At 48.5% G+C, this 15,944-nt stretch overlaps 1 protein-coding gene across 1 annotated transcript in view; it reads left to right on the top strand.

Annotated features, from left to right (window-relative positions):
- The first annotated feature begins 7,638 nt into the window (after positions 1-7,638).
- The window catches only part of Fgf9 (fibroblast growth factor 9), a 36,408-nt gene continuing 28,102 nt past the window's right edge, over positions 7,639-15,944 (top strand). The window contains exon 1 of the mRNA XM_028787224.1: positions 7,639-8,067. Within this exon, the coding sequence (XP_028643057.1) occupies positions 7,791-8,067 (277 nt within the window). The 5' untranslated portion in view covers positions 7,639-7,790. The remainder of the gene's footprint in view (positions 8,068-15,944) is intronic.

The following is a 15,944-nucleotide window of genomic DNA, read 5'->3' on the forward strand; positions in this document are numbered from 1 at the left end:
CACACCTGGTTACAAGAGTGTTCCTTTCTTGGTGAAAAAAAATCTACAGACTGTGGAAGCCCATTCCATTCCATCTTGTTTTACAGGAAAAAAAATAGGAGCAAATATTCCATGAGAGCTTCAGTGCTTTGTCGTCATGGTTTTCTTAGAATCAGCCCAGTGAAGTGTGTTTTTCGTTCCACCTCGGGTACACCCTAACTGACACTTCAGTCCTGTGTATATCTTTACATTTGTTTCGGATGGCAATAATTTTTAATTGAGGAAAAAGTCATGGATTTGGGGGTGGGGGGGGAGGCTTTGGTTTGTCCGCTGGCATAGCATTTGAAATCCACATAAGAAAGTACTTGAAATAAGCAGAAAAGTGACCCAGGTCATCTAATCCAAGAGCAAGATGTAAAGTGAAATGTATGAGCAAATACAGACCAGCATGCGGCTGAGCCATCATTAGGAAATACATAAGGATTTAATAATGGACATAGCCTCTTGGATTGCCTAGCTTTTAAGGGGAGAAATGACTCAAAATGCACACTCCTCTTCCCATGTGGACAGACTCAGAAGCACCAGGAATGTCTTGTTGTCTCTTCATGATGTAGTCAACACATTGAAGCAAACAGTGTCATACTATTGTAAATAAAACGGGTGGCCCATTTAAATCCTGCACAAGCACACTTCAACTCTGTGGAGAACAGTGGAGAAGGGTCATCACTGTTGGTATTCTAAGACCCATTTCACTTCCTTAGCTTTCAGGTGGTTCCTGTACACTGCAAATAGTAATATCCCCATGTCATATATATATAGTATAAGGCATGACCATATATTCTTACTTGAGTCCATGCTATTCAATAACTCCTGACTCAATGCCTGGGTCTGGCTAGCTCATGAAGAGATTCCCAAATGATGTAACTGCATCAGGCAGACTGTGAGTTATCTTTTTTATGTTTTAAATGTTATTAATATGCCTCATCTAGAAATCATCTAAGACAAGACCTGAATTGTGCAGTCTCTTCCTCTCCAATACTTTTTGATGTTTTTACTCCTGTAGAAACGCAGGGCCCTAGTTTTGTTTCTGTTGCTGTGATTACTCTGACAGAAGCAACTTAGCAGAAAAGGGATTTATTTAGCACATAGTTCCTGGTCACAGTCCATCATAGTAAGGAAGCCAAGGGAGCAGGAACTTGAATCAATCACACACACATGCACACACACACACACACACGGTCCAGTGCAGAGGGAATGCATACACACATCCATGCTCAGCTTACTTTCCTCTCCTTTGTACAGTTTGGGACCCAAATGTGGGGAACAGTGTCTCCTGCCTTTAGGTGGGGTTTTCCCACATCAATTAACCTAATCAGAACCATCCCTCAGGCTAATTTAGTGTAGACAATCCTTCATCAAGACTCCTTTCTAGGGGATTCTAGATTGTGTCAACTTGATAATGAAAACCATCACAGGTATGGAGGAGGAATGTGTTTATGACTATGATTGGGTCTGTCTGTTAATGAGTGGGGATTTTGAAGGAGGGAGATGCTGGAGCTGGGTATCTCTCTTCCCAGCTTAAATAGGCTGGGGTAAAAACAGTTTCCTTGGGATCAGGAAAATGGAGCTCTGAGTGTACTCCAAAATGGCACTCTCTCCTCCAAAGCAAGTATGGGAGATTCTTTTTCAGATTGTCACAGTAGGAACCTGAGAAAACTTCTGGAAATAAACTAAGGAGAGGGGGGAGGGGTCATCTGAGTTACAGGAAAAGGAGGAGGGTCCTTTGATACTATGCCCCTATAACTTTTTTTAAACTCTTGAACTTAAGCACATTGAACCTTCAGGAATTATAACTTGAAGTAACTATACTCACCCTGGCTCCAGGTGTGGGCTGCTGCCACTCTCTTCTGCTTTGGAAGCAGTGACTTGATGTCTGCCTGGCTGTCCAGCAATTTGCCTCATGACCTCAATTCTCTGAGTATTTAAGATGAGTTACTTGATTTTCAGTCTGTTCATCATTTTTCTCTGTGAATGGGAGTGTTGAAATTTAGGCTTACATATCAGACTAGACACCAGGCCATTGTTGTTGTTGTTGTTGTTTTTATCACTATCGGTATCTCCCCCCCCACCCCCGTCATCATCATCACTATTCCTATTATTATTTAGGTCTTTTGAAAAAGGGTCTCCTCTAGCCAGCTGGTCTTGAACTGGCTATGTTTGGCCTTGAACTCCTGATCCCCTACCTCCGCTTATTTCCCCAGTGTTAAGATTCCAGTCTTGTGCCACTATGTCCAGCAGAGGCTGTATGTTTCTTAATCAGTTACAGGCTGTTCATAGTCAGGAAAATTAGTCCTTCAACTTGATCTGCACAGTTTATTTTATTTCACCTTTTATTCTTTTGAGTTTTGTTTCCCCCTCTGCAGCTATATTTTGTGTGTGGTTGCATTTTTCAACATTCTTTTTCAGACATTTGAATTCTGCAATCCAATTAGCAAGGCTTTTACCTACCATTCAGGGTGTAAAGGAAAGTCCCCGCTGTTCCCTTTAGCACTGCGACAATTCAAATGGACACTTGAGTGTCTGCTCCACTTGAGCTCTGGCCTCATGTCAAGTGTGGAAGAAAACTCACTTCTCCTCCCCCGCTTCCGTTCTCTCAGAACCCACTAGTTTACTTTCCTCATTAATTATCTTATATTAAATTCTATGTACTCAGATTTTTTTTAAAAAAATAAAGATGTATAGACTATTGTTGCCCTATCTGGTTATTTATATTATAATGCTGTTGTATTTACTGGAATTTAAAGATATTTGAAATTATTGTAGGGTAATTATAGATTTAATCAGTTAGCCTCTCAATTTCTTCTTGCCAAACATTTGTCATGTGAATTTTCTTTAGCATCAATGTGACCTATAAAACAATTTGATAGTACTTCTACTGTAATCATGCTGAGCTTTTAGATTACTCTAGGAAGGATTATATATTTTCAAAATTGAGATTTTTTTCTATTTAGAAATATTATCTATGTCTTTTAATCTGTTCAAGTGTTTTTGTGTCTATAGGGAGATTTAAAAACATTTCTTCATATGCTTCTTGTACTTTTTTTAAAAAGTTCTGTTTCTGGTGATCTATCTCTCTCTCTCTCTCTCTCTCTCTCTCTCTCTCTCTCTCTCTCTCTCTATTCCTCCTTGGGTTCTATATAATGTATCTAACTGTGTTATGTACTCGGAAGCACAGGTAGTTAAGTACATATACTCATTATTTACTCATGTATATTTATTTGGTAAAAACACACTTGCTAGGTTTATTTTTGGTTGTTTTTGAGGTAGCACAGCGTGGCTTTGAACTTTCAATGTCCTAGCCTCAGCTTCCTGAGTGCTGGATTATAGGTATATACCATGTGCTCTGCAAGAGTATGTTTCTTATAATACATGGTATTGTTGTGCTGTGCAGCTCTGAGGTGTATGAACTTGACTTCACCATTTGTTAGCAATGGGGTTATAGGTGTGTTACTTAGTCTTCATAAACCACAACCTCCTCATTGGAAAACTGCAACAAAATAGCATTCACACCATGAAGTCAGTTTTGAGTAAAATGGCTAAAGCACAAAGCTACTTGGAGTGTCTGCAGCTCTGGATACAAGCCAGGGCTGCTGCAATGGTTCCATGCCTACCAGATTGAAACTTTTCCATGAGGTCAGTCTGGGAACCCAAAGCATTTCCCTTTCACCCTGTGCCTTTAGTGGCATGAAGGGTTGTAGGTGGGGATGGGAGAATGGAGAACATAGAAAATGGAGGGTTGTGACCTGGTTACACAGTCATTGTTACTGGAAGGGAATGGAAGGATTCTGTGCTGATTGGTGTGTGTGTGTGTGTGTGTGTGTGTGTGTGTGTGTGTGTGTATACAAACAAAGGACACACCAATTAATGAACAAAAGAAGGGCAGGTGAAGAGAACTAATGGCTGCTTCAAATGTGTGGAGAACTTATGATTTATAGGTCATGTTTACATATATGTATCTAAGCCAGGGTGTGCTGCAACTCAAAGGGGCCCACAAAGAGGGGGGCATTGTATGTCACAGTGAGTGTAGGTAAAATGTTGGATGCCATGTTCCAGATCTGTTGATGCTTGGGAGAGTCATTCCTTGTCATAGGCTCCTTGACTTCGCATCCTTTATTCCAGTCTGGGCCCATGCACTAAAGCCATTCCAGAAAAGACAGATGTCATCCTGATAGAAAACACAGATAAGAGGGGAAAATGAGAAACTAGAGGATTAAGGCATTGGAGGAGAGACAGCATTAGAGAATTTGGGGACTGGGATCCACTAGGATTTACTGAATGCCCTATGTGCTGAAATGCACGGAGGGCTATACCAGGAGGAAGGATAGAGCCAGGGCAGCTGGCTTGAGGTCTATTGTTTATGCCTGCTTCATGTGCATTTTTTTCCCCTTAAGGTCAGTCACCCAGGCAGCTGTAATGAAGCCAGTTAGTTAGTTGTACCATGTGTGTCTAGAAAGCAAAGCCACCATCTTGTTGTAAATCATTGAAGAGTACTGGTAAAAACATCCTAGAAGTTGGATGTAGAGAATCTGTAGTTATGGTATAGCTCTGAAGCAACCTTGAAGAGGTTCGCCATGGGAGTCTGGTAACTGCCTGGAAAAAACGTAATAAGGTCAGGGAAACAGCAAGGTCATTGTTTCTGTCACTGTGCAGGGAAAGGACCAAAATGTAAGCAGCAGAGAAACCTGATGGCAAGCAAAGAGCCAGGGAGTCAGGAAAGCAGCTTGCAGTTAGAGTTAGGGATGCAGATGAAAGGGGCTAAACTAAACTAACTGCAGTGGGAATGAGATGCGAAGGGCTGCCTGCAGTATCTACCCACAAAAGTGCTGTGTCAGCTACTTTACTCTCTCCTACTGCTGCATCACTTTTAAAGGGACAGGATGCTTCAGGATCCAGAGGCGGAAATGGTCTTTGCTCATAGGCTAAGAGGCTAAATTCAGACCGAAAAAACGTGGTTGGAGACAGCTGGTGGAAAAACGACCTCAGTCCAGTGTTCGGAGGAAATGTCTGCGCCCTGTTCTCCATTCCTTTACAAAGCGCCTTCCTGTCTGCATTTCATTCTCTCGATTTCTTCTACCATTTTTTTTTTTTAAATCGACCTGGCATTTTGTACCTAAAGGTCTAGCAGCACCCTGTTTAATCCGGAGGCCCCTGGCGACTTGGGGTAATTAATGCGAGCTACTCTAATGGTTTATGAGAAGTGTCACTTCCTCCCAGCTTCTTGTATCTGCCACTAGGCAGTTAGCGTTACAGCCTGCTCTCTAACACCGCAGATGAGACTGCTGTAAATACCACACAGCAGGGAATTCTTCTGCAGTGGAAACTTGTAAGCCAGACTCGCCAGTGCCCGGACTCCCGATGACCCCGGACTGCGGCAAAGAGGTGTGGGAGTGGACAGAGGGGAGGGTCACCTGGCCGGCCCAACTCTTTTCCCTTGGGGCCCTGCGGGAGCACGCTTTCTAACACGGGGGGCAGGGGAAGGTCGCTCCAGGGATGGGCACCTCCAACACTAGGGAAATCTGCAAATTCATTGCCGCCTCCGTCTTTGGGGCAAAACCCTCCGGTCATAGTTGGGCCAGTCCCAGGGCTTCACCGCCATAAGCTGACTTCTCCCCTAGAAAAAAAGCCTTTTATTTGCTTCTTTACCGCAGGGCTCCAGTCTTTGGACTTTGCTTCCCTCTCGTACGCCGTCGGGAGCTCCGCTCAAGTCTTAGCAACTTTCACCATCTTGACCTGAGAGTCTAAGACAATGTGAACAAAGAGGAGCAAGGCGAGAGAAACGAGGCCTTCGGGCCTGGCTCCAGGGACAGTGCTTGTGCTGGGGACGCAGCGCTCAGCGGACTGGGCGCTGGTGGGTGGCAGGGCGCGGATAGCGCCACCGGCGGGCCCTGCCCCTGGCTGCCCCGGGCAGTGCGTTTCTTTGTCCCTGCATGGGGCTGGGCTCGAAGGCCGCTGGCCGCGAGCAAAAGCCCTGGCCCGGGACCAGAGCTCCGGCTTCCAAGTCATTCGCAGCAGTGAGCAAGCCCTGAGCAGCCAGCAGCGCCCGTGCCCAGCCGGCGGCTGCCGTCCGGCTCTCGGCTTTGAAGAGAGCTTCGGGTCATGGAACAACCCTGGAATTCATGCCTTTCGCTTCTCCCAGGCAAAGTAGAGCTCAGGGTGGCAAACACCGTCCTGAGTAGCTTGGCTTGGGGACGAGAGAGAACTCATTGGAACCTTCTTCCCGAAGAAGCGCACTCAGATCTGGGGCGTGAGTCGAACGCAAGGACAGGGGCTGTTTTCAGGAGCCCTGGGTGCCCTTTGCTTCTAGCCACGGGAACCTGGGGGGCGGAGGCAGGACCCGAACAACTCAAAGATGCGAGCCAGAACTCCCTGAACAAATCCGAGTGTGGGCCCACCAGTGTGTGTGTGTGTGTGTGTGTGTGTGTGTGTGAGAGAGAGAGAGAGAGAGAGAGAGAGAGAGAGAGAGAGAGAGAGAAGAATCTGACTCACATCCAACTGTCTCTTACCTGCAATATAGTTTGCGCGTCTGTGAGTCCGGCTTAAGAATGAAAGAGAAACTGCCCTGTCCAACCCAGCGTCCTACACCAACCCTTCCCTCCCAGTCTATTTTATAATGCGACGCAAGGTTACAGAGTCCGCGCGAAAACTGCTTTCCCAGTTCCCCTCTGACTCTGCGTCTCTAGCAAGCTAGATTTCTTGTGGCCGAACGTCTCCCGGCTGCTGCTTCCCGTCTCTGGCACCGCGTCTCGGGCGTCTCTAAAGCCGGGTTTCCTAGGTCATCCTCCCCGAGAAGTCCCGCGCTCTGCCCTCCTGTGCCTGGCCTGCGGCAGAGCGGCTCGGGCGTCAGGGCGGGCGCTAGGACCGGGCGGAGCGGGGCGGCCGCCGCGCTACCTTAAACCCGGCCCAATGCCGCCGCCTGCGCCACTCTGCGCGCCGGCGGGGGCTGCGCAGGAGGAGCGCTCCGCGGCCACGGCGCTGCGCGGCCCGCGCGGCGACACCTGTTCGCGGCAGCCCGGGCAGCACGCGAGCTCCGGGACGCGGTCCTCGCCTGCCGCTTGCCGCTCGCCTCATTGCAAGACGCTGGACCTCCGCAGAGCCTCTGCAGCGTTCTGGATATTAGCCTTGGACGCCGAAAGTTTTTTTTCCCTTCTTTTTGTTATATTATCCTTATTTTTTGGAGGAGAGACTGGGAGGAGAGATTTGTCGCCGCCGCCAACGTGAGATTTTTTTTTTTCCCCTTGAAGGATTCATGCTGATGTCTGCAGAGTCGGTTAGAGAGTAAAAACAGCGCATGCCTTTCTGGAGTCAGGATCCGTAAATTCTGACGTAGCCCGAGCATCTTAAAAATCCCTGTAATATCGCCCAGGCACTTACGTTGCTATGGTCATTCTGATCTCTAAGCAAATGGAGAAACTACAGATTTTTTCCCCTTATTCCGGTCGGATGGGATGAAGACCTTTCTGCCTGCTGAGAGTCGAGGCTCCATATGTAGCGATGCATAGCTGTGTTGATCAATGTCAGTGTGTGAGTATAAAGTGGTGGCTTCTTAGACTATCAGTGGTTTGACCTTGAACCTGTGCCAGAGAAACAGCCGATTACTTTTTTATGCATTGGATGGATTGAAGAAAAGAACCCTTTTTCCCTCTCTGTCTGCAACTGCAGCAAGGGAGGGGAGTTGGATATACCTCGCCTAGTGTCTCCTGGTTGATACCATCATTATTGTTTATTCTTGTGCTTAAAAGCCGAGTCCTCTGATGGCTCCCTTAGGTGAAGTTGGGAGCTATTTCGGTGTGCAGGACGCGGTACCGTTCGGGAACGTACCGGTGTTGCCGGTGGACAGTCCGGTGTTGCTAAGTGACCACCTGGGTCAGTCCGAAGCAGGGGGGCTGCCCCGGGGACCCGCAGTCACGGACTTGGATCATTTAAAGGGGATTCTCAGGCGGAGGCAGCTGTACTGCAGGACTGGATTTCACTTAGAAATCTTCCCCAACGGTACTATCCAGGGAACCAGGAAAGACCACAGCCGATTCGGTAGGTATGCCTTTTAACCCCTCAGTGTCCACACGGTGACACGTTCAGATTATTAACTACCAGGAAGGCGGTGGTTAGACTGGATGCTAGAAGGCTATTTTCTCATATTCATAGCCCCCCTGCCCCCCACACCTTTGACTATCTTGCCAGCCCAGGGAGGGAAAAAGCTTCCGGAATTGCAGATCTGCGGCTGGCATTGGTGCAACTCCACACTCAGAAGGCCCTTCTTTTCTTCTTCTTCTTCTTCTTCTTTTTTTTAAAGGGGGGGGTATGAATATAACCAAATCCCAAATCTTTTATTAGATATGCGAGAAGATAAGGTTTAAGAAGTTTCTTTTTAACGAACCCATTTCCAAGAGTTTAAGGCTTTAATCACTAAGAACTTTAAACTGCATCCAGTTTCCTGTAGGTAGCTGGTATCTTGCTCAAATTAAGTTTTTCTCCCTTTCCCTTTCCTCTAATAAGCATTCTGCCTGAATTGTAAACTAAACGTGTTGTTTATCCCTGGTGCTGGTCTGAAAGCCATGCGAAGATTGCTAGCTGTTCTGTGGGGAGCACTGAAGTCATGTTTTAGATCCGAAATCTCTGGGCAGAAGCTTCTGGGGAAAATGACCCGAGTGGGGCCTGAAATCTCACTAGGGGTGCCGGCGCTTCTATCCATTGACTCCCAACCCCTGCTTTTTAATGTCCACAGAGTGTAGCCTTGTGTGGGTTTCCTGAGTGGCTTTCTGGTGTGAGGGTTTGCGTGCGCTTGCAAAAAGCTGCAGGCTCATTTTAAAGGACATTCCGAAGATTTCATGTTCCGAGCAGGGTACTTGTGACTCAGCACCGAAGGCTGCAGACTCAGGTGGGGACTCTGCCCACTTTCATGCCTCCACACACGTGCCTGGCGGGGCACCTTCAGTGATGGTGCAGTGCTAAGTCAGCGAACACAGTCCTGCCTGGCGTTGGGGAGGGGGCGGGGTGTGTGGAATCCGGGTTTCCCCTTTACTTAAAAAAAGAAAAAAAATCGACAGTTTGGGCAACCAGACTGTTGGAAGGAGTTAACTCCTGAGTGAACCCACCTGACAACACTTAGACTAGGTCGTAAAACCAAGTCCTGTGGTGATTTTTTTTCCTCATGCCTTAATGCCAGATGTTGAACGAAATCTAAACTACGTGTTTAGCTTCGTGGACTGTGGATGTTGCCCGGAGGTGAGGAGGGTCCAGGCCTGGATGAAGATAGTCTAGATTCTTGAGGCCCAGGGTTTCCCTCTTAGCTCACTACTGAGGCTGGGCTCAAAAGCGAACCCAGTCAATTCCCCCAACTGACCTGTGTCCCCTCGCTGCTTGAAAACAGAAAGTAGCTCATTGCTGCGATTATCCCTTCGAAACCTAACTATCTTCCCAGCACCCCGTAAGTGAACGCCGCTGCTGGCTGTCGCAGGGGGAGACTAAACTTTACAGGAGTGCTTGTCTAGCTGGCCACTTTAAGGGCTGCTAGGGAGCCCGGTTTTCGGAGCAAAACAAGCAGCCGGAGGCTGGTGGTGGCGGGGGTTGTGTGTCCTGGGGCTCGGGGCAGCCCGCTTGATGCCCGGGCAGCCCGCTTGATGCCCGGGGCAGCTGGAGCCCGGTCCTCCCGTGCTCCGGGCCGGCAGGTGCGGGCTCAGCCCCCGGCCCCGCGTCGCTCTCGCTCCGCGCGGTCCTAAGAGCGCTCGGGTTCTAACTCCCTTTTACACAGTGCTCCTGTGCTCCCCTCGGTACTGCGGGGACCGCTGGGGTTCAGGGGAAGGAGGACAGGGGCCGACGCCCTTCTGGCCGCGTGTAGGGTGTCCGACTTTTCTTTTTTGCCCTTGTTCAGTCCCTTTGCTTTCTCTTTGTGTGTGAGTGCGGGTCTGGCGGCGCTGACAGCCGCCGCCCGAGGAAGCGCGGTGGTGGTGTGCGGTGTGGGAACGGCCGGAGGTGCGCACCGCAGCCAGAGAGTTGGTGGCGGGGACCGAGGACAGACTGGAGGTTGGAACTGAGCTTTGCGGTCTCACGCAGGGTCCCTCCCCCCTTCTTTCCGAAGCGCGCAGCGGGGTTTGGGAGAGTAGTAGGGTTCCGCTGGGTCTGGGAGGTGGGTCGGGGGGGCCCCTGGCCTGGCGAGGCCACAGTCGCAGGGGAAGGGGTGGGGGTAGGGGTGACAAAGGGCCTCGTAGGCGGTGCAGGGGGTGGCGTGCTATTGTTAACCACTAGCCCAGGGAAGGCATCCGGATCTAGTCTTGCAGGAGCAGAAGGCCGGCTGCACTCGGAGTGCAGGGCTGCAGGGGCGCTGCGGCCAGCCAAAGCCACCTTTATTGTGTGAATTTCCCGGTCCCAACCCTTGGTGCCTCACAGCTGGCCCAGGTCAGGGGATAGCCCTTAGACTCCGGACCCCTCTACGAACCTTGGCTCCCACCTCCCAGCTCTTCTTTCTTTCTTTTAAAAATGAAGTAGTCACCTTTAAGATAGGACGTTCGCTACGCGCACTTAATACATCAGATACTGAGTATCTGTGCTAGGATACAGGGGCGGGGAGCGCGCGCGTCCAGGGGTCAGCGGACAAGGACTGCAGGAACCACCCGCCGCAGAACCCAGACTATCAAACAAAAAGCCCCAATCTCCTCACCCCGCCCCGATCCTAGAGGTTGGAGAATGTGTCGCCAAGGAAGTGACATCTCTACTCTCTGGTTCCGCACTGTGTGAGTGTGTGTGTGTGTGTGTGTGTGTGTGTGTAGGGGGTGGTGTTGGTAGGAGGGAAGCGGAAGCCCCGGCCCATGTTGGGGACCCCGGGTGCATGTATAGCAGGTCGGCCGGGTGTCTGCCGCGGGGGGGGGGGGGGGGGACGGGCGCGCCTGGCTCTCTTGGCGGTGCCACTCACCCTCGTTCGGATGGAGCTGAGTGGGCGGTTGTGCGCAGTGGGGGTGGGGAAGGAGGGTTATTTAAGTCTTTCATCCGGTTGCAGTGAGAAGCGAGCCCCCGGGGTGACAGCAGTGCCGCGGTCTCCCGCTGCTGCTGCTGCGGCAGGTCCCAATATTAGCAACCTCTGCAGCGCCGTGCGTGTGCCGGGAGCCTCCGCGCCCTGCCTCCTCACCCCCGCCCGCCGAGAGTTGCGGCGGCGCTAGGACCCTGCGGCGCGGAGCCGGGCGGGGCGGAGGGGCTGCGGGGCGCACCTGGCGTCCGCGCCACAGCCGCTTCACCTTCCACCCCCTCCCCGCAGCCAAGGCCTCCGCGCCTCCTCGGCTCCTCCCGGGGGACTCCGTCTTCTCCCTAGGTTTCAGAGTAGCTGTAGGTGGGGTGGGTTTATACCTCGATTAAAATAGAAGGCGCGTTTTCTACCTGAAAAGGAACGGCAGAAGGAAAGGTGCTGGGCCAACGCTTTCTGCCGCCCCCGAGCTGCCGCAGGTGACTGCCGCTGCTGGCAAGCTTGGCGGGACAAGGCCGGGGGACGTGGGGGAGAGGGACTCTCAGCGCTGCAGGGGCTGCAGCCGGGCCGGGGAGTTGAAGGTGGGACCTTGAGGAGCCCTTTGTTTTTCCTTGGGGGTGATGGGCCCTGGGAGGAGGGGACCATGAGGTCCTGTCTCTGAGTGATGACCTGGGATGCAAGTGTGTGTTTTTTTCACTTGGAAGGGCTTTCTGGTCTTGCTAGCTGTTAAGACAATGAGCAAAAATTAAGTAGACAATGCAGAGTAATGAAAAAAGTGAACATGGGGCCTGTGGACGCTGAAGCGGGCCTATCTCCTGGCCTGGGGGTGGTGTGACTCAAAAGTCAGTCATCAGAACCTTAGATTGACACTCCTGCTAGTAAGCCATTTGAGGGGCAAGACCTGGCCTGTTATAGTAGGGTGTCAGATATTGGTGGTACTAGGTGGGAGAAAGATAATGGCATGATAAAAAAAAATAATAATTTAAACCCTGTTTGCAGGGTTTTGCAGAAAAAAAAAAACCAAGTTCGATTCTTTGTGCCTTGGCGTTTCAGTACTGTACAGGGGAAGGCCTTCATAATGAAGAGCGGCCCCTTTAAGCTTGCTGCAGAAAGCTTGTATCTATTCAACTGGCACTTCTAAGGGAACCCAGTTTTGTTCAAGCTGGTTCAGGAATTCCTAGAGTCAGGCTCTGAGATGACCTTCTGGAGCCCCAGATGGCTACTGTGCATGAAATGAAAGGGTTTGAAAGGGTTTAACCACTCTCTCCACTGACCTTTGAGACAGGGTCTTAAGTAGCACAGGCTAGCCCCAGACTACTAATCCACCTGCCCACAGCTCCCAAATGCTGGGATTTCTGGCAGGTATCACCATGTCTAGTTTCACTTTTCACTTTTGACAACTTCATGCGCTATTTCTCTGTAAAATCCGGACATCTCCAGGCACCCCCCGCCCCCGGCACACAATTTTCTTTTCTCTTCTTCCTATTTCCTCCTCAGTTTCTTCTTCTTCACCATAGTCACCAGGATAACTATGATGCCCAGGCTGGCCTGGAATTCTTGAGCCCAGACTCCTTCTGCCTCAGTTTGTGGAGTATCTGGACCACTGGCTACTTCACTGTGCTGCTGTATATTAGTCTTTGATAATTGTATATATTTATACAATGAATTTTGATCATATTGCATCTTATTTCCCTCTTCCAATTTGCTCCTGGATACTTCCAACAGGTCCCCTAACTTCATAGTGGTGGATATTGCTGCTGCTTCCTTTGCCTCTTTCTGAGTTCAGTTAGCACGACCCATATATACACTTGGGTGTGGGGCTATGAAACATGGGCAGCCACACCCTCAAAGAAAAATATCTCTTCCTCCATTAGCAGCTGTCAACTGCCAAAGGCTCTAGCTGAGGAAGTTATAAACCTCTCTCTCATCCATGCTGGAACATTGACTGGCTTGATCCTGTGCAAGTCTTGTGCAGCTAATCTCAGTTGTTAGGAGTTTATGAGTGTAACAGCCATGCCATGTCCACAAGACAGCAGCTCACACAGCTCTCCTTTCTGTCTTCTGGCTCTTGTGGTCCTACCTTCTCTTCCCAGGTGGTCTCTGAACCTTGGAGAGGGTGGTGATGATAAAGATGCCCCCTTTAGGGCTGAGCATTCCCAGTCACTTATTCTAAGCAATTTATTTATTTATTTTTTGTTTTTTTTTTTTTCAAGACAGAGTTTCTCTGTGTAGTCCTGGCTGTCCTGGAACTCACTCTGTAGACCAGGCTGGCCTCGAACTCAGAAATCCGCCTGCCTCTGCCTCCCAAGTGCTGGGATTAAAGGCGTGCACCACCACTGCCCAGCTATTCTAAGCAATTTAATTAGAAGTCTTTGCATTAACAGCTTCCCATTGCAAAAAGAAGCTTTGGTTAGAAACCAAAGTGAGAGAAGCATAGGTCTTTGAGTGCAAACATGAATATTTAAAGGACTTGACAACATGGTAGTTTAGCAAAATCACAACAACAGATTCTATCCTAGGGCCTGTGAGATTGCCAGTCACAGGCTGTTGGCCAGGTTTACAGTGTCAGGTATGAATTCTCTCCTATGAATCAAGTCTTAAATCCAAGCAGAGAGACATTGGTTATTCCTATAATGGTTATACCACTATTGTACTAGTGGGCTTGTCTTACCTGGCAGATCCGAAGTGTAGCATAGAGGGCGATACCTTTGGTATTTCTTCTCCAGTCGTCCGTATAACCCCTTTTATGACCGTGAAAACTAGCCAGCAGAATAGATGTTTCCTGGTTAGTTAGAAGTCAAGTTCTCTATGTCCCGCAGCCAAATTGTGTGACAGTAAGGTTTTATCATCTTGTTATGGTGGTCAACGAGGCTGACAATACTGGCTTTATAATTTTTTGTTGTTGGATCTAAAGAGGGCATGGGTTAATAGGGTACAACAGCTTCTGTCTGTGGGCTGTCCCATTTCCTGTGGCTGGCTTTAGAGGTGAGGCACAGCATAAGTGGCCTCTAGGAGGGTGCACTAACTCGTGGCTAATGACACAGCTGAACAGAACAAGACATTCCATGATTGATTATCAGTAGTGGTCATTGAGACTGGGAAGAGGGAGACCTAATCTGGGACTATTCCAGAAGAAGTGTGTGACCAGTGATCTTTGGTTTTATCAGCCTCCATGAGACTCTGAGTGGGTCCTTCTAGAAACAGTTCTCTGTGATGGAAGAGAGAGGACAAATGTCACTGGTCTACCTGCAACCCAGTCACCATTCACCACTGTGGCATTTCTGAGCTGATGTCATCTAGGTTATGTGTACAAGGAGAGACAGGCCAAAATGTCAGTTTTAGGCCAACCCATTACTCTCTTTTTCTTTTTCCTTTTTTTATTCCTCCTCTTCTCTTGATTTTGAAACATCTCATCTTTAGAACAGTCTCCCAGGTTGTCACTGATCGAGTATTGTCCATGTTGGTTATTGAGCTTTGCATAGGTCAACAGATTAGTATAAGGAGTGCTCTGACCTCAAGGCAGTTTGAGGCACCTGCTTGGCACCAGCTGAGGGCTTGATCTGCTGGAGGGCATAATTGCAGAGTTCACTATGGACAAGGTGGTACCAGGAATGATAAAGATTCCAGTCTGGATGGCGTGGGTCTGGCTACCCTGTTGCCAGGTCTCCCTGACCTTACCACACTGGCATTTTCTGGGTGTGGGAGAAGGACTGTGACTCACACATTTGGGTGTTCTGCTTTCCCTTGGGTTATGGGGGTGACCTCATTAAAATCTGGACTGTTTTTTGAGGTCCCTACTCTAAAGGAGCTTCAGGGATATGGATAATGGTTTGAGGTGACAAAATATTTCTACCTGGGGTCCTGCTTCTTGCTGGGAGACTTCCCCAGACTCATTGCAGATTTTTTCAGATTTTTTTTTTTATGATACTCTCAGCTTGCTCTTCTGTAATGGAAGAAACTACTGGTCTTGTGTCCACCTGTTCCCTACACATCTGCTTCCCACTGTGTGAGCCACACAGGCACCATAGTTCTGTTCATTTATTCTTCCCATTACAGCAGACCCTTCCCTGTTAGTTTCACTTTTTACTGTGTCTGAAAATGTTAAATGGAGTATTCCAGAAATAATCCAAAAGTTCTAAACACCTTTTATTATACTATCCAATACTGGTTCTATTTCTATCAGTTATTATTAACCCCCTAGGGGGGCTAATTTGTAAATTAAATTTTGTCTTGAGTTATATACAAGATAAAACAGTGTAAGTAGTGTTTGGGGTGCTGTAGCTTCAGGCATGCAAGGAATGTCTCTCCACAGATAATGAAGGACTACTACTGAGCAGGAGACAGTCCCTACACTACATATTTCTCTTATATTTTTATATTTAATAAGCAGCATGGTGGTTGGTTGATATAGTCCCTAAATAATAGGTCACTGTCTAAAAAAGTGAAAGCATATGTGTTTTAGCCCTTTTATCAATAACTAGAAAAAAACAAGATAAAAATATTAATATTTTCATCCCCATATTATGTAACAATAGTCTCAGAAGTTAAGTGTACAAAAATGGCAAGAAATTACAGATGTAAAACCCAAAAAGTTAGAGCCAACTGTGCAGTATGCATAATATTCAAGGATACAGGCCTTACATTTCAATTGTCCTGTTGTACTTTGGGCTGAAGACATTGCAGTGCCCAGGACTATCCTAAAGACTGGAGAAGACAAGACTTCTCATGCTTAAGCATTCTGGCTGTTATATGACACTTACTGTAGTTGTTACTACTATTCTTGCTGTTCTTTGAAACAGCCAGTGAGGTAATTTTGTGAAATCATATTCTCTGTTGGATCTGGTCGAGCTTTTGGTGGGTTAGTAGTTCTTAGAGCTGCCTGTGTGTAGAGGAGACAGATCATTGTGTGGCCTCTCAGAGGACAGCAATGACTTTTAGTTTTATGGTTTACCCT

This window comes from Grammomys surdaster, unplaced genomic scaffold (assembly GCF_004785775.1).
Source record: "Grammomys surdaster isolate TR1022 unplaced genomic scaffold, NIH_TR_1.0 125617, whole genome shotgun sequence".
Classification (NCBI taxonomy): Eukaryota; Metazoa; Chordata; class Mammalia; order Rodentia; family Muridae; genus Grammomys; species Grammomys surdaster.